The 20,454-nt window shown below is 33.2% G+C and overlaps 1 protein-coding gene across 1 annotated transcript in view; it reads left to right on the top strand.

Moving 5' to 3' along the window:
- The window catches only part of LOC142982288 (uncharacterized), a 78,433-nt gene that overhangs the window by 43,792 nt on the left and 14,187 nt on the right, over positions 1–20,454 (top strand). The window contains exon 2 of the mRNA XM_076128713.1: positions 18,268–18,492. Coding sequence (XP_075984828.1) covers positions 18,277–18,492 — 216 coding nt within the window. The 5' untranslated portion in view covers positions 18,268–18,276. The remainder of the gene's footprint in view (positions 1–18,267; positions 18,493–20,454) is intronic.

The following is a 20,454-nucleotide window of genomic DNA, read 5'->3' as shown; positions in this document are numbered from 1 at the left end:
TAGTCTATTAATTGTGAAGTTGATATTAGTTGAACGCTAGATGGCAGTATGGTGGTATTTTATTGCCATGAATTTATACCGGCTATAACCCGCTTGTAATCGAGAGTATGTCTGTTTGACATTCAGTGAATGTAGTCTTCATATTCACATTTATAGTCACGAAACGACTGAGGTAACTTATAAAGGGATTGAGTTATTCATGACTCTGTATAAATACCTGTTAACGAGTACAAGATCAATAGAGATATACTTGTAACGATTAACTTAAGCACAAATAGATTTGTAATTGATTTTCACAGGTCGCTATTAACTATAAATAAATGATATTAGATTTCGACAACTTACACACGGTCATCTGATCCAGAATAGTGACTAGATAACAAAAAAAGAGGAAAAAATTATCTCTTTTTTAAGAATCAATTTATCGAAGCAATAAGGCTTAGGCTCGGGTACATCACTTCTTGAAAAGTACCTACTAAATAGCTTATCAGAAGGAATTTTACATTTGCTGCAACTTATTCCAATAGGTAGGTTTTCTGACAGTTATTCAGAACTTTAAAATGACCCTAAACATTTGCAAGTAGCTTAGAATTTGTCCATAGGGTTAATACAGAGCAGGCAGGTGCAATTCCACTCGTATTATATTCTTTTATTTTATTTTTACCATTATAATCGCTAAGTTTTAATATTAGTACTCGCTTTAATTTATTGCTCTATTAATCATACTAATATCCAATAACCTATAAAAAGGAAAACAATTATTTAATTCTTATTTATTTCTGCATTCATTTACATAAATAAATCATCATCATTATTAATACTGGCTGCAGAATCATAAAAAAACACTTGATAAAAGAAATGTCAGTGCGGCATTTTCACTCGTAAACTTGTCGACACTTTTCGCGAAGCAAAACAGCTTATATTCTGAAAATACGAGTGACTATAAACTCCCTGACATCAACATGCGTTTCAAATGTCTGCTTTACGATCTTACCATTAGAGATGCAAAATAAATACATCGATACATCAAAGTTTGTGGTGAAATGTGCCTTGAAAACGCTCAAGCAAAAGATATATAGTCCCTTCACGTCACTTTTTGGGCACCTAGTAGTTTTCACGAAGAATAATTAATCATTTTTCCGAAAACATTGATATTTTGAAAACATTATTAGTATGCTTAATTTGGTCTCTCACACAGCGTTTTAACAAAAAACTTTGTAATACATGCCTATATTATATAGCCAGTTGCGCTCACCGGTCGGTAAAACGATCTACGGGTTAAGCAAGCGATAGCGCGGTCATTCCATAGATGGGTGAACGCTTAGTGGTATTAGAGCTGGGCGTGTCCGTGCTTCGTAGGGCACGTAAAATGTTGGACCCGGCTGTTACTACTAATATTACAGTCGTCAAGCCATGTCAAAGGCCTCTCGGGCGGCTTGAACAACTTTGACACTAGGTTGACCTCTAACCATACGACAAACAAACAATACATGCCTAGTCTAAAAAAGCAATCTTAAACTATGTAGGCAGTTAGGCACGTAAAAATGAAATAATCAATATACATAATTATGTAAGAGTCTGACAGATTGCCAGTTATTGATTGCACGAAGAACAGTAAATCGAAATTCAATATAGTCAACATCGATGTATCGTTTACATCACTACGTACAATAAAGCTGACTTCTTAATAAACCACGAAAGGCGGAAACTTCTTATAAGGTTTGATTACGCTCATATCCTGTCGTATTCAAATATATTATTTTAGTATGTTTCTTACATTAGTGTATTGCTATATTGGATTACATGGAGCTTAAAATCGATGACATCTGCTGTAGGATGGTTTTGCCTGTCGGTTTTACCAAATTGATCTCGAACCGAATTAAAAATAACCGAAATAACGGAAATTACATTTTTAGGTTGCAAATGCCAAAATAATTTTGATTTAAATGGCATAACCATCAACTAGCCTAAATGTGATATTTTAGTTGTCTTATTAAATTAATTAAATTTACATTTTGAGTGAAAAATTAAGTACAGGGTGTAATTTTATACAAAGTTGACCTCGGGTGTGTAATATTCTGGAGAGGGCGCGGTGGAGAAAGACCAGCAGGAAAGCGGAATTCACTAAGAAGAAAAAGTGATTTGTTCTGCAAACTGTCTGTCAGTCAACTAGTTACGATATTAAAATATAACTTTTCTAAGTTTTGAAAGTGTCCACGTCTGTGACCATGGATTATCACGATAAGTGTTTGGTGCCAAGGGCGAGCGTAGGAGGTGAATGTTGGCGCCGGGCATACCTCACAACTTGCGAGCTCAGAATGTACTTCCACTTCATAGAATTGTTTATTCTGATTATCAAGACTATGGACAAACACTTAATTTATAAGCCCACGCAGTCACTTTAACTGTCACTTAATCTATACGAATCAATAAATACTGTCAAAGATGAATTTAAGCAGGTCTATTCTAAAGAACATTGTGAGCATTTCGCAAAACTAACATAATAGAATTGTAGAATAATAATATGAGAATCAAACCAAATTTTGAACAAGATCAAAATGTTTTTACCCTAGTAATTATCTCCGCTAAGTAGGGGTCTGCTTTCGGTGCTCTCATACTGAAAAAACCTTTACTCCCCATGTTGCTAAATTGAACCCTCTTTTATAACTAAATTGATAATTATGAAGCAAGTCGGGTAATGATAATCATATTGAAGATTTGCATTTCTCGAATAATTTTAGGGCAGCTCACAACCTACTATGGTGTTCAGTTGTTTACTCGTTTACTGCTCTCAATAATAACAATTTATATTCTTCGATTACCACATCCGGGATCTTATTAGTTCTCAAGATAATGCTTATCAATCATCAAACTAACCTCGGGCATAGTTACTTAACGTCAATGATGCTTATCGCCATATTTATTTCAGTAATCGCTGGTTTCTATCATAGAAACAATGTTGTATTGCGTGTACTAAAGAACACACGCGAACTTACACTGTAAAGCTTAGTGTAGACAATCTGGAGGTTTTGTTGTTAAGACCAGTGTACACGAGTGCAAATATTCATTTAGGCCCTTTCAAAATCAAATTCAAATCATGAATTATTTAGGTCAAATACTGACACTTACCTCAAGTCAATTTGATAGTTCGGAAGAAAAAATCCTGGATCGTTTTTTTCTTCTCAAACAAATATTCCTTAATCCTTATATTTAAACATTTTGAATACACAAAGCTATTTTAATAACCTTTCACTCGAGTTTGATTAGCATAATGACAAAATATGTATTAATATATTTTTTTAATTTTACGTTATTTTATTCGATAAATAGCTTTGGCAGTAAATCGAATTATTTAGAACGTACTTATTGGATTATACTTTTGTTACAGGTTATTAAATTCAGTTTAATGTTAATATCATATTCCTCTTTCATGTATACGAATCGGTTTTTAAATACCATAGATATAATAATAACACTAGTATTTTAAAGCTGATTCGCACTATAAATATAATACAAATAAATAAGTCGAAGTCGAGTGCGAATATCTTATTAGTGAGAACACAGCTTTACATCAAACAGGCGCGTAGGCGGGCGGCGCAAGCGCAGGGCAACTTACGTATTTTTATTAAGCCGATACACATCGAAGGACTTCACGTTCGTTAGCGAATATCTCTCCTCATGTGCCATATATAAATAGTCGTAATCCATCAATATGGGAACAGCAATATCAGTATGGCTTTTTATTGAGACGATTATTTTAAAGTACGGCAGCTGTTGACTGTATCGAGTTTTTATGAGATGATGGATTGAAACTATTTGCATTTTTTACGTTAAGTGCATGTGACGTACATATTTAATCGATATATATGACATTTACTGTAGTAGCAGTCTAGTTAGGCTTTAAAAGACGTATCTGATTCAGATGGAATTTGAAAGGATGATAGATGATATGCCACTGCATTCCTAAGATATGGTACTTGAAATAAATTAAAATTACTTGATCAAAAGCCAGTAATATTACTTATATTAGGTACTAAACGCAATACATATACATAATAATATATACGTTACTTTGACAACGACTGAATGTGTATGTATTTAGTTTCGAAATAATAAGTCTAAAGTCAAATATTTATCTTTGGTCAATAAGCGGGCTGTAAATATCCACGCTTACTAATATTATAAATGTCTGCCTGTCAAGCTTTCGTTACTAAACCGCTGAACTGATTTTGACGAAATATGACATAGAAACAGAGAAGAATTGTAGTGATTTTCATGAAAACTCAGATTCAAACAAAAGCAACAGAAACATTCACGCAAGCTGAGCCGGTCAGCTAGTACCCTTATAGTTTTCAAATCGTCACTGTTGTATCCAATACATTACAGAGCAAAGGAATGAGATAAAATAGTGTATATCTCATCACTTCACTTAGTGGTTATTTATCGTACGTGTGTTAAATGTGAAGGAGATTGCATCAACTTTTCAAAACAAATAGACCCAATAATGTTGCCTATAACTTGTGAAGAAAGTGATAGTACGTATGAGCCTTTATCGCTATTTATTAGTACTTATAAAACAAAGTCCCACGTAGTGTCTGTTTGTTTGTGCTGGAGTAAACTTGAAAATTACTGAACCGATTTACATTCGGTTTCCGACAACGAGAGTAAGCAACGAAGAAAGTTTCAAATTGTAATTGTATTGAAGTAAGTAATTAGTTAACTAATTATTTTTATGAGTGAACAATGTCAGATTTATAAAAATAATACATAAGTTTAATAAAAGCTTATTAAACAAACCAGACACATGTTTGCCTATAATTATTTAATTTTACAAGGGAACGATATCAAAATAAAAAAATACAAAACTTAAATTAAATCTCGTTAAATAATAATTAGATACTTTATTTGCCTAAACTTCGGCCATTTAAACGAAAATTACACTACAATCTAAGATGCCATATTACTTGCCTAATCTTTAAATATCTTCTAAGACTTTTAATCGAAATTCTAATCAAATGTTATAATTGACTTTATTATATTATATTTTATAACTAAAACTACAAATATTAGTTTATGAACATGAAACACTGAATATATTTCTAGATAATTTGTGAAACTTTACACAAGGTTGATTGGTCTGAGCCTAGAGGTTTCAACGGCTAAGTAATTAAGATCAAATAAGAGAATATGAATAACTAGCTGACCCGTGCAACTTCGCTTGCGTCACATAAGAGAATCATAAATTTCCCCGTTATTGTAACATTTTTCACTGGTAATCTGCTCCTATTAGTGATGATATATAGCCTATAGCCTTCCTCGATAAAGGGGCAATCTAACACTGAAAGAATTTTTGAATTCGGACCAGTAGTTTCCGAGATTAGCGCGTTCAAACAAACAAACAAACAAACTCGTCAGCTTTATAATATTAGTATAGATAATCACTATTTTCAGTAGTGGTTTGACTTAAATTTAATAATTCTTAATAAATAGTTATGTCTGACTACCACAGATCATAAATACATTTACCTAACATTAAACGGGAATGAAAATTATCATCAGAACGTTATAAATGTGATAGTTTGTCTGACTATTTAAGGTCTTAACTACTGATCTGTTTTAAAGTGGAAGTTGGAGTCCGCTTTTCACTCTCACCTGATGCAGCTGAATACTAGTATTTTACATGGAGCGACTGTCTATCGGACCTCCACAACTCAGCTACCTGGGTTATAACACGATTCCCTCTTGTGAGACGGGTTGTCAGACTTTCAAGCTTCTGAGTACTGTTAGCTACTGTCAAAGATCTTTGAACATGTCAGAGGGACTCACAATTTAACGTGCTTCCCAAAACAAAAAGAAAAGAAAATTTATATATAAGTCAGTTTTAACGTCAAACGTTTGTTAGCCAGTAGTACCGGTTGTGAAGGGTTGCGCTACTGGAAAAAGAACATAGAAAACAGGTTTTTCCAAAAAACAAGTCTAGATTTTTTGAAACAACTGACATCTAAATCTTTTCTCCTATATTTATGTCAAGAGGAATAATACTAATAGACATCTTTCATATAATAATATAGTTAGTTATGCAATAGAAAAACTTTACGATGCAGTCGAAACCACTAGACTAGATGCTATCGGTTTGCAAAACCTGTTATATTTTAATTACAGTCAGACACAAACGGACATAAATTTAGTTCGATAGAATATACCTCTATTGGAGAATGATCGCTTTTTATATGCATGTGTCGAATGGTGATGTAATCAGTTTTGTATGTGTGCTGTTTATACTCGAATGTCTCTTTGAATTTAAGAAAGTCGTAAGTGTTTGTACCTAGTGGCACAAAGCCCTCTCAGGGTTGAGCCTCAATAAGGCAAGATGTATGTGAGGGGCACTGGTGTGTTTTAAGGTCCCAGAGCTCCTCCATCCAAACATCAAAGAAGGTTACCGGGATGGTTTTTTAGTGGCAGCACCACGTAACCCGGGTTTCCCCCCAGAAAATTCGGGTATCCGAAAGGATTTTTCCTCTCGGGAAAGAAAAAGACAAGGACAGCCAGAGTGAGATTAGATGGACAGTTTTATTTGGGGATACCGTAAAATCGCATTAAGGATTGAAATCGAGAGCCATGAGTTCTTTGACAATGAAATTTCACTATAATGGCTACAACTCCGCAGAATTGAAATCGGAAAAATGTCTTTATTATACAAATTACAGGAAGATCTCATGATCCGATAAAACTTTATCACTTGCAGACAAAATCAGCTGTAAATATGTAATGGAAGAAAATGTTATGAAAAAGGCTTTTCAATGAGAGTAGTTCTAACATTATTTGATGATGTAAGAATGCTCCTTGAAAAAACGTGGTAAACTGTGAAGCGCCTTATACCGGAAGATGAAAACATTGGTAGCAATTCAATACATTAATCAATTAGTTTTTAATAAATTTATAGATACGATTGTACAAAAACCCAATGAGTTATGAACTGATATCGTTCTTTGTCCAATTAAGTCTTCACTTTATTAAAATATGATATCATTTATATAGACTGTTAGGATTTGATTACTTTTTATGGTTCGTTCAGTGTTGATAGAATTTATGAAATCATCAGAAATATTGCTATTCAGGATGAGAATGGCTTCGCTATTGAAATGTTGCTATTACCTATAAAACCAGGGACAAAAAAATATGTTTAGTAAATATCCAAAATTTGTCGAAGTGGGACTGACAGAAAGTTTTTATTGGTTTTTCCAACTGGACGTTTGTCAGTAGCCTGCAGTCTATAAATATTTAAACTTATAATGGGTGATAAGGTATTCTAATTTATACTCTATTACTGTGTACATAGAATATAATATCTAATGTCGCGTTTACCCTTTTTAGGAATATTTACGTTTACGTTAAATACGAAAATATGAGTTCTAGTTTATTCTGTTGATTTAAAGTTATATAATTATTCTATGTTGCGGCTTTATTCCCAGGCAAAATATTCATGCGAATATTTTAATAATATTCTCAGAAATTAATCATATTTTACAGCCACCACGTGTAAACCTTTTTAATTTAATGTCAAGATATAATTTATTTAAAGCCTAATTATAAGTGGTCTAGACGATGAAGTTCCACTCAATTTAATAGCTAAATGGCCTTAGGCGCAATGCCTTGAAAATAACCAACGTATATCATAATTGCGATAATAAATTGTAATTACTGGAGTTGAAGTTTTAAGTAATTAATTTTATGAAAAAGAAAATGTCAACAAATAAGATTTTTTTATCTTATGATTTTGGAATGAAGTAGAAGAGAGACACAGATTACTAAAGAGGCTGAAATAGTGCGGATAGAACGTGGATGAAACAAAAGAGCGAGGATGAAACTTAGACAAAGCACGGATGAAACGTGGACAGAGGGCAGGTTGGATACAGACAGAGTGCGGTATGATGTATACGGAACGTGCGTATAGAAAACGAACAGAGAAGAAAGGACAGGCACCTCGTCCTTTCTATCAACGTTTCAGTGACACTATCTTCTTCCCATGTCTTGCGTTTTTTGGCTATCTTTCATCAAAATTGGGAATTTATTTTAGTTGATATTTAAGATATAGGTCTGGTACACATACAGTTCACAAAACGTATTACAGATTTTCTTACAGACGCGACTATATTCTTCTGCGACTGTAAAAAAATCCTGCAAAATTTCCATTTTTTCTTTCACAGATATCATTCATCTTTAGTATTGACAAAATTCTATTAAAGATCCCGGTAGCATCTACGCTTAGTATATCTACAGTTTCATAACTAGAATCTCTAGAGTACTTCAATCGCTTCTCTACATCTCTAACGACGTATACTATATTTATTCAATCGTCAAGTACTTTTCTCTCACTATTTCGACTAGTCGTTGGGAATTCTCGCTACACCGCGAGGCGTCTGTACAAACATAATTACGGGGAGCGAAGCCGGAGAGCAATGGTTATTGAAATAACACCACGCTTAACCAAATAGTGTTTGTGTATGCTAATGGACTGGGAAGCTGTAATGTGTGGGCAGGGCTGCCTTTAAACCGAAAATAATCCTACAAATATTTTAAACTATTTCTTCCCGTGACTTCGACCGATGGACAGATTTCACGGGATAAAAAGTGTAAGAATTTCACACTTTATTTGATCTTTTTAGGGGTGGATTTTTTTCAAGAAGTAAAAGTTAAGTTTTGAACTTGGATCCATTAATATCAAAATACAAAAAAAATTGAGCGTTAGCGTGTGAGTAACATTTGTATAATATATATATTTGTAAATTTAAATTTTGCTGTCTTTGCTAAATATTATTGTATTGTCTGCCAGCTGTCATGATAACAAATTGTGATAAATATAGCTCATAACTATCGATTAATTTCAATATTTTCTCAATTAGAATCTTTATGTTCAGCGTAACATCTGTTCTGATATAACAAATAGTTAATTATTATTTAAAACTTATTCATATGTCTGAAATATTTGACTTTTAAATTAAAATAACCTTTATTTTATTTAAGTAATTGTTTTCATTGGATCGTTGTTTCCAACTTAAATTTTAATGAATAACTTGGGATTCCTTTGCTATTTCCATTAAATCTTAATTAAACGTTTAATTAAATTAACATTATTCAAAATTGGCGCCATTGCAAAATAAATTTTACTTCGTCTTTAGATTACCTTAAGATAAAATTGTACTTTGTAAATACATTAAAAATAAATTCTATTTAAAACAAACACATGATTAATTTACGTTCAATGGTACATTTTAATTAAACTTGTAGCATCATGTGTTAATGAATCACGACGCTGCAAACTTAATTAATGTGTCAAGTAAGTTAATACATCAAGATTCATTGAGAAATATGAGTATGTTGCGATTTACTTAGCAATCCGTATATACTAATATATGTTTAATAATTTATGTTTATATCTCACTAGCTGACCCGCGCAACTTCGCTTGCGTCACATAAGAAAATTTTCCCCGTTTTTGTAACATTTTTCCCTGGTACTCTGCTCCTATTGGTCGTAGCATGATGATATATAGCCTAAAGCCTTCCTCGATAAATGGACTATTCAACACTGAAAGAATTTTTCAAATCGGACCAGTAGTTCCTGAGATTAGTGCGTTCAAACAAACAAACAAACAAACTCTTCAGCTTTATAATATTAATAGTATAGATAGGTGCTAATTTATTGAGTTCCTACAGGTTTACCTTAGTGGGACAGAAAAGGAATTGTGTAATTTTAACAGAGAATCTTAAGGCTATAATAATCTTAACACAAATATTACCCATATTAAATAAACCTTTTCTGAGTTTAGTTAATAATGATTAATAATTTAGTAACTAATAAAAATAGAATAATGCATTGGCAGAAATGTACAAAGGAAAAATATGATAGTTTCTTTTTTATTTAAAACTACTAATCGGATTTTACAGCGAAATAGTTTTATTGCATGTATGAAATAAGTGCAAAATATGTATATCAGAAACTCATTTTGTTCTCAGAACTTTACTAAGTCAACATTAAGTAACTTAAGCTACTGCTGACAGCCCTATTCACAGCGCGAAGCCACTGATCAATCGACAGCCTTCTCGAAAGGTCTTTACAGTTAAAATTGTAAATACAACCAGTACTTGTAATGTGGATAAACTTAGAACACCCTTAGTATATGGTTATGTTGCAACAAAATTAAAAAATAAATCTACCATAAGGTTACAGCAGATGTATCGGATCGGGAAGGGATCGTCACCGCCTCGCTTTTCCTCTCCGCCAGTCGTCCACTCGTAAAATTAGATTAGCTGGTACATAACGAAATTGTAGGTAAAATTTTATAAATAATGGATGAGAAAAAAATTACCTGTTGTGGTCGGATATCAAAATTGCTAATGACAAATAAGACCAGTAGATCTACTAAATAACTGTTATAAAGATGTTTGTTTAATAAATAACTAGGCTACAGTTAGGCAATGTAGTGTTTGTTAAGGGCTGGTTTCCATGGTAACCTAGGAGCATGGACGAAGAGATGTAAGCAAGATCACGGAGAGCCATCAGCTAGCGTACGAAAAACCGTAAACTCTGACGTCTGCAAGTTGTCCACGCACCGTATCGCGATTTGTGAGCTTATTCCGAGGCGAGACGATTAGCCTAAGATCCGATAAGTGTGCATTGGAGTTTCATACAAGTAATATTGAATGGCTTGAGTTGTTACTGTGACGATTCCTTTCCGACCCGATACGTGTGCTACGAGCCTTAATCTTTTTAATACCAGCCAGCCATTATTTTTAATGGGCAATTTTGCTTATCTAAGGGATTGTAATCTTACGTTATTTTTGTCGCAAATACAGATGTAAAGATATACAGCATGATTTAAATAAATTATGTAGCAACTTTCCTGCAAAATATATTAATATTGTATTCAATTTATTTCACGTGTGCGCGGTTAATTGAATTAATTAGTTTTGACGTGAATGCACTTCAACACAAAATGCTGGCTACAATTATTATGCTTGGATTTGGATTTCATTATAAATGGTTAGTGTATAGTCATTAATTTGTGGTTTAGTAAATTTTAACCAGGCTTTACAAAATATAAAGAAGGAGTGTGTGTGTGTGTGTGTGGAGGGTTCGAATCCCACCCGGGACAAATCTTTGTGTGATGAGCACGTGTCCGTCAAAATGGCGGGTGGAAAGTCATGAAATCGAATGAAACGTGCTCTATTATTTTGTAGTGTTTTGGTAGTATTTAGTAGCTAAGCAAAAATATTTAGTAGTATTACCAATACGATATGAAACGAAAAACAAAATCCGCCGCCAAGCTGATGTCTGGTTGGCGGGTGGTAATTGAACGGCGTGAAATGCTTTACATTTTTATATGTCAGATTTTAGTAGTCTATTGGTAGGTAAATAAAATAACATTAATCTTATCTACGTGCTAATAGTTTACAAATTAAAGGCATCACACACACTACATCGAGTACGCCTACGCATATTATCACAGCAATGTTTACTTAACAGGTTTATAAGAGATTTCAAATTTAAAGCTCGTTCATTCAATGTAGGTACTATTTTTTTTATTTAACATTATTATATAATTTAATATATTCGTTTTTTATTAGTGTAAAACAACGGTAACATAAATTATACAAAATACTCCTCCAGACTAATAACAATGACACTCGTAAGTGACATTGCTGTGATAATATGCGTAGGCGTACTCGATGTAGTGTGTGAGATGCCTTTAATTTGTAAACTATTAGCACGTAGATAAGATTAATTTTATTTTATTTACCTACCAATAGACTACTAAAATCTGACATATAAAAATGTAAAGCATTTCACGCCGTTCAATTACCACCCGCCAACCAGACATCAGCTTGGCGGCGGATTTTGTTTTTCGTTTCATATCGTATTGGTAATACTACTAAATATTTTTGCTTAGCTACTAAATACTACCAAAACACTACAAAATAATAGAGCACGTTTCATTCGATTTCATGACTTTCCACCCGCCATTTTGACGGACACGATGAGCACGAGTATTTGTTCTGAGCCTGGATGTTAAAATGTATCTATATAAGTATATATTTAGAAGTATATAAGTATGTTTATCAGTTATTTGGTTACCATAGTACAAGCTCTGCTTAGTTTGGAATCAAATGACCGTGTGTGAGTTGTCCTAAAAAATATTTATTTATTTATTTATTTATAACATTGTTTTTTATCTTAAAAGTGGTCCAATATTACCACGGTTCACTAATCTTCAGGCTTGAATCGTCGAGCAGTGTTTTCCATTACCGAATTCACGTTAGACGAATGTCTTCTTTTTTCACGCGTTCAGAGTTTCATAAAATTCAGGTCTATCATGAATTAGGCCTAAACGCGAATTTGCATAGATATATACAATTCATAAAGAGGAAAAATGACGTTCTTTTATAACTACCGATATATTTCATTATTGAAGCCGAGGTATACAGTCGACCCTTTGCCAGCCCTACGTATGAAGAGATCACTCAAAGACACTCAGTAGTGTCGGTAGATCACAAGTGCGTGTACAGTTAGACTCGTAAATACATCCGATGTGACACTTACAACACGGTCAATAAGATACCAAGAATTCTTCTACATACCTCAAGAAGACTAGATGGAATTGTGACAAGATCCCGGTCGCCACTATACCAGGATGTCATGGGTTCAATTCTCTTATAGTATATACCTACCTTGTGATTTCCTACAAGATTTTAACATAATTCTTGGAGAAACTAGCTGATTCGTGCAGCTTGCGTCACATAAAAAAGAATGGGTCAAAATTTTCCCCCGTTTTTGTAATATGTTTTACTGGTACTCTGCCCCTATTGGGCATAACGTGAAGATATATTTTAAATCTATAACCTTCCTCGATAAATGGACTATATAACACTAAGAGAATTTTTCGCTTTCCAACAAACAAACCAAAAAAACAAACAAACTCTTCAGCTTTATAATATTAGTATAGATAAGCATTCCCTCCCTTTTAAACTTATCAAACTTATGAATTTGAACTCCTTTCAATTTAACATGAAAAGAGGAACCAAGTGTACAACCAGTAGTTATCTAATTATTCTAATTGTGTCCTAATAAACTGTAAAATTAGTAAATTATCGATCGGAAAACTAGTTAATTAGTAAGACCGTGCCGTTGAATAAGCTGTCCCAGCTTAGTATTAAACTCTGCATGGACTTAATCCGGGCCGGTCAATGCATATACATAAACTTAATACTTTACCTCATCCTATAAGAGTTACTTTCAGTCAATTATGTAAATTACCCATAAAATATCATAATTATTTAGAGATTAACAATGACTTAGATTTCAGACTATTGATTGAGGAGCCGTGGGAAAAAAACCATCGAGTCTGAAACAGTTTTCGAAGTTAACGTGATAGGGCTTACTAGTTCTAATGCACAAGCAACTAAGTTATTTTGAAAAAGGCAAAACCCTTTTATGTAATAATTATATTTACGTTTAAAAATAATAGAAAATTAACTAAATGATAAAAAAATAATTATAATCTGTACACTTAAAAACTACTGGTTATTTAGTGGTCAATACCTAGAGTGATTTCTGAACAAGGTTTTAGTTTATAATTCACAAAGATATGAAAATTTATATTATTATTGATTTTGTACAAGCCGAGTCTCCTAGCTAAGTAAAATTCTCACCCAAGTGCCATTTATATCTCTTCGACATTTCAAAATACAAACCCACGTATCTAAATTGCTGTACAATTAAAGATACATTGGATCGAAGCAACGATAGCTCATAAATAGAACATGAGTGCCACAGATGACAAACTCGCTTGATGCATGCCCCCATTGTACGAGCTTTATCCATTTACACACTTTATATATATGTTTGTCTGTCTGTATGTTTGTACATTAAGTTGTGAATGGATACTTATAAAAATAAGCGTCGCGTCGGTTAGATTTTCAGGGGGAATTTAGATTTTTTTTTTCATAGCTTTGCTGTCTCTTTATTTCTTGGATAGGTTATCCGACACTAATTCATCTGTCGTCAGATTAGCCCTTACTCTATTAAATTTGTACATCTGATATTCACGGACAAACCGTTGATTTAAACAAAAACGAGTGATTAGACTTTTGATGGAAATGCTGATTTGTACGCAGTTTTTGTCTTTATCAAAAACAAGCCTGAAGGTTTTTACTACAAACTTCCAGTCAAGGAGTAACTTTGTTATTTGACTAGGTATGCTTTTAAATTGTTTTAATAGTTTCGCAAATTCACCCCTTTTTACGCTGTACAAAAACGATTGACTTATCTTCATCCCTAAACTAAATTGATATTAAGTTTTTGGCTTATACCCCATCAAATCCAGTTATAATTGGAACTTAATCAAGTAACGCCATGTGCCAAACCTAGCATCAGTCAAGATGACAAACTCGCTTGATACATACTTGATAAAATGAGGATACTACTGGGCAGATTTTATCATTTAAGTTTCAGAGTACCAATTTCTTTATTAAAATACCTGTACAAATCACTGGTCGAATCCATTGTGTCTTATGCTCTTGATTGTTATGGACTTACTTTTAAAACTTACATAGATAAAATAGAAACACTACAAATTAGATTCTTAAAATTATTAGTAAATAATAAAACCAAAAACAGTTGTAAAAATGACTATAAAAAATTATTTAAAATATGTAATATTCTGCCGGCCAGTTTAAAACATAAGTACCTATTATTAACCAACCAACATGGCAATCAAGAGCATAACCTGTCGCTCGTGTCGCATACACACGGCACAAGAACCAAAACCAGTGGTAGATACAATGTGCCTAGAGTTAATAATTATTATGGTGATAGAACTTTATCGAAACGCATACCATATGTAATGAACAGTTTACCTGTGGACATCGCAACAGAAAGAAATAAAAATAAGTTTTCTAAAAAATTAAAAAAGTATCTACTTAGTAGTTTATAAATATCTATAAACATACATACAAATATACATGTATAAAACACAAGCTACTGAACCATATTATATTACTCTTATACATACAATATAAATACATTTTAATACATAAACTTATAATATATAATCAAAGCTCTTATACAATATATACATATATGTACATCTTAAGTACTGCTATAATTAAATGAGACTCGACCGTGTCCACAGACAAACTGTTCAAACAGTTTTGTGGACCATAAGTATAAGTTTCATGTAAGAAACACTGTTTTAATAATAATAAATAAATAATAATAATAATAATGCGCCCATTGTGTGGCGTTTAATTGTACAATAAGGTCAAGCCGTCAAACAAACCTGTTCACTTGTACTGACGAGTGTCTGTCGATACAGAGATACGTGCTTGAAGTCTTGTTTAAAACAAATTATGATGGTTTAAGCAAGATCCACTTTGTGGATAAGATAAGACGACTATTGTATGAAGAATTTGAACCACGCGCCTCCGATATTGGTCTTATTTGGGTGACATAAATGTAGGGGCAGATGTTTTTATTTTCCCCTTTCTAGAACAGGGTGGTAATTTCAGCAATTTTAACGACTGTAATTATGATAGTCGTTACAATTACTAGTGTCAAAATTTTATCTAAATGAATAAATGATTTAATTTCTAAAGAAAAGCCTGTGTTTGATCTGGGATCTCAAAAATTAAATCCATGGTAAATTTCATCAATATTGGTTAGTAACGCCTTAATTAGTGGCCTAGAACTAAGATGGAACTTTCAAGGCTTTTAAGCTTAACTTTGCAGTATTTAAGAAGTTTCCACTATTTAACTTTGACAGGCATAAAACAAGATTTCTAAATACAGTCTCTAAAGGAAGTAAAGGTTTAAAATATGTATGGAAAGTCGTATTTTCTTGCAAACATCGTTAGCTAAAGCGCTTGTACTAATTAGTACGGATGCGAATATATTAATGAAACGGTTACTCATCCAAACAAGTATGTGTCTAATTGTTTTTGAAGCTTGAAGAGCACGTTCAGTCATCAGTGCGTCATCACGGTTCAACAACTATTCGTAAAGATGGTTTTAAGTTTTTTAATTTGAGTAAGTTTAAGATTAAGTGCGGAGCAGTGCTATGCTCTGCGGTGCGGTCAGTAGTGTACCCGACAGCTGATAATTAGATCTCGAGTTCGATAGTCGGATCGTGCATTGGTCTTTTCTATTTTATATTTGAGGGTCTTTCAATAGTAGCCCGGAGTTTGATATCATGCCCGGTTTATGGCAACAGGCTCGCCATCTATTACATGGTTCTAGCAATGTTATTGGCAAAACGCGGCTAGTGTATTTCATACAGTAGCCCAATTCGCTACTACTATCGAGTATCGACAACCGACTATGGAGAAATTTGTATGAAAATCAAATCAGCGCCTCTAGCGGACGCCGAAGATACAATTTTTACAGTACATTTGAAATGTCAAACTCTTGCGGTCCCGTATCTCTAATAATTATCATAAAAATCCCTAGGTATTAAACATATAAATGAAGCTAAATGCTTATATATCTGTCGGCGATAATAATTGCATTTTCACACGTTATAATTATTGTATCTAACCTCAATGCAATCACAACGGAATAATATATGTAAGCAAGTTGTCTCAGTGATATTTATTACCAACATTTGCATACAAAAAGGTATTACAACGACTAATGAAGGGACTGTCATTGATGTAATTAATAGTCTTATTGAAGACCGTGTACTCAAACTGCTCAAATGAACCTTTAATGTACAGTGACGAGCAAAAATATGTATATAATGTCACATTTTCCTGGATGAAAATATCAATTTAATTGTTGCTTTTCGTCAACAATAAATGCATATTGTTTGTAAACTAGTTCTAAAGTTGATAAGCGTTAGAAATTTTACTATTTTTGTTGATTTGATTGCTTTCGGGTTGTGACAGGGAGTACATATTTTTGCTTTTGACTGTACGTTGTTTTTGCTTGTTTTGTTTTAGATGACTCTAATGCTAGCTTAACGATGTTATATTATCGTAAGAAACAGGATCGTAGCTTTAATGAATACTCTAAAATAATATTGCAAATATCTCTCTTGTCAGTAGCTTGATTCTCTACTACTATCGACTATCGACAACGGGCAATCGATAACCGCAAAATTTTTCACGAAAATCTGTTTAGCGCCTCTACCGGGCCCCGTGAGAACTATTTTGGCAGTTCATTTTAAATGTCAAACTCTCGATACCCCACAGTTGCGACTGTAGAGAATTGCGCTACTGTAGTGCTTCAGTATTTCTGAATTGATTTAAATAACAATTTACATGGATAGTTTTAGAACAGGGTTTAAACATAGGATACTATTTTCAATAATAAAATTACGCGGACGACGCCGCAGGCTTAAGTTGATTGGAAAAGTTGGCATATTAAAATAACTTACAGAAATTATTTGGTACAATATTACCAAGGAGAGAAAACAACAAAGTCTCTAACGGCTGAAATTTCTTAAAGAAAATATAAGTACGCTGATTTTTTCTAAGAAAATAATAAACTAAGAAAATAACAAATTACAATTCTTCACCATTTCCATGAATTACGCTTTTAATCCCGTTTTAATTTTCGTTCCGACGATAAATAACTAATTTGACCTTACTAACAAGACAACACAATTACTGAAATTATTTACGGCTAAATGATTTACAATTAAAGCCATATTATGAACGGCTTAGGTCAGGCTTAGCCTTCACCTCGCCGGCTTATAACGTGACTTAACTAAGATTAAGCGCTTAGACGGACTTACACACAACAATAACAAATTTAGAGATTTGAGTTGGGTATGTCAATATTCGATGATTCACTAATGGTTCTACGGCATTTTTATCGTTGTTTGTGTGTTTATTGAAAAATCTAGATGGCGACGAAAAATTATGTTGCAGTTGAAGATAAATTTAAATTGCTTAAAAGTTTTCTTATATATATATTTTTTTAAAGTCAAATGTAATTAAGCTTTGAACCGAACTTTATGATTGAATTACCTGTTATAAAACTAAAATTAATAATGAAACTTTAAGCCTTAGTTTAATAAAGACAACATGCTTTTTTTACTGCAGATACAAGCAAAAAAAAACTTTGGTAGAAAAATGTTTTTTTTAAGCTTTCTTCCCAAACAATATACATTTGATGCCTGTGTAGAAATAAATGCACACACAAACGATGATCCATTCATATCAATTTTGGTACAGGTGGATAATAACGTTACGTATTTTTTTTGTTCCCAGGGCCTCAAAATGTCAAGCGGCAGTTGTTCCGGGCCGGGCGTGTGTGGGGGGGCCCGCCGGCGGCCGCCCCCTCCCCCCGAGCCGGCACTGTCCCTCGCCGCAGACCTCAGTGAGCTGAGCCTTGACCAGGGCTACCATACCCTGGCTGACTGCGGCCCCCCTAGAAGAAGAAGAGATAACAATCTCAATGATGCGCTGTGGTTGAAGATTTTGTCTTATTTAGAGGTTTGTATTGTCTTAATTCACTGTTGGGTAAGGGTTATCTCGCGTATATTAGAGAGTGGCGCTAGAGAGACAGCGTTTAATTGTTGGTCACTTGGTCCCCGACAAGAGAGGGAGATACGACTGTCAAAATTATATGAAGAATATAGTTTTTACGAAATACGCTAGAGGCGATGTTCAGCTTTTTTAATAAGATTTGTCGATAGCTGATAATACTTGCTTACGAGTACATTATTTTTAGGCGTGCAAGCTTCCTTATCCTTATAAAGTTTACGAATTGATTAAGCCTTTCGGGGGCAATACTAATTACACCTCCGATTTTTGTTTTCGTTACAGAAATCATTATGAAATAGCCCAAGTAAGTTGATATTTACTACTTCCACCTTTAGTTTACCTGGAAAATATTTTGTCAATGCTTGCGAAAGGGTTAAAAGTTACAAAACACGGTTAATATAATTTAAGCCTACAATTCTTTTATTAGTAAGACAGTAAGTGGGTACATAAAACCTCACGTGTTTCAGGCATGGAATGTCGTTAATATAAGTATTACAACCTGCCCTTTAAAGAGCGTTGACATTTATAATACTATTACATAACTATAATATTATAATTTTCTTTTAATATACGCGAATTATTTCAAGTGATGAGTTTTATAGCTGGTTGTAAAATGACGTCCAATTTAAAGGAATTAATATAAAGCTAGAGAAAATTACAATAAGTCAATATTAAAAAATAAATGTATCAGTATTTTAATGTCACGCTTTTATACTCGAAGGTGTAGGCACTGGTAGAAAATATAGAAGTGTAGAAAAAAATACTACGTTTCCCGGAATCGCCCCGGGTACCAAGTGACTTATGACTTGACTGATGACAATTAAACGCTGTCCCTGTAGAGCGATTCTCTACCGACAACCAGCTATCAAGAAATTTTGTATGACAAGCTGATCAGCGCCTCTAGCGGGTGTCGTAGGAACTATTTTTGCAGTACATTTAAAATGTCAAACTTTACTCGACAGTACCAACTGTATAGAATCGAGCTTCTAACTACTTCAAACAATTTTCTGTTATCTAATGCAATATAATACGGCAAGTATACTGTTATAATTAAATTGAAGATTCTTCTTGGTATCGCTCAACTATTTTCTTAGTTCCAATTAAACTGAGTGTCTCTTATAAATAGTTGTAGACAATTTAATAAGGAAGTACTAGATCATACTGTAACACTTTGTATAATGTCTGCGAGGATTGAAAAATGCTTTTAAAGTTGCAAAAACTCTTCTAGACTTAAACTAAAACTTTTGTAGTTTAGATACTTTTGAAAGTGGTGTTAAATATCTTTTGTAACAGCAAAAAAAATATACTGTTGTTTCTTATTATTGCTGCAAATCATAACAAAATTACATTTTACGCCGAATAAATGCTCTATCATACAAATACTAATTATCAAACTTTTTTTAGGTATATGTACGCAGGTATAGGTTAGGTATTAGGTATGTATTTCGTATTTAGCGTGCGTTAAACGAAACTATGTATCTACGTATCTTTTAATTAATTTATTCTACTTCAATAAGAAGCAACACACTGTCGCATACAATTTACATAACATCTATGTCAATGATAACATAAAGCGACAGATTCTTACATATGGATTGGAACAAAGGCTACATTAGGGAATACTCTTTGTATTTGGCCTCAGAAACGTTGCTGACTTAATGTTCACTTTGACTGACGGAATTTTGTAGACAACTCCAAGGGTACCCTAATTTTCTGATTTCTGTTTAAAATGAGCAAATTTTCTTTGAGTTTTCACGAGAAATGGGATTCACATGGTGTAAGGGGTCATTAACACAACACGTTATCAAACTCTTGAATATAACTGAAAAAAATCTTACAATAGCGTCTGCTTAACCGGGATTCAAAATTCAGGTTCTCAAATCTACAGTCAGTATTCCTTTGACTAATCAT

This window comes from Anticarsia gemmatalis, chromosome 21, assembly GCF_050436995.1.
Source record: "Anticarsia gemmatalis isolate Benzon Research Colony breed Stoneville strain chromosome 21, ilAntGemm2 primary, whole genome shotgun sequence".
NCBI classification, from domain to species: Eukaryota; Metazoa; Arthropoda; class Insecta; order Lepidoptera; family Erebidae; genus Anticarsia; species Anticarsia gemmatalis.
This window is presented reverse-complemented; position numbering and strand designations above follow the sequence as displayed.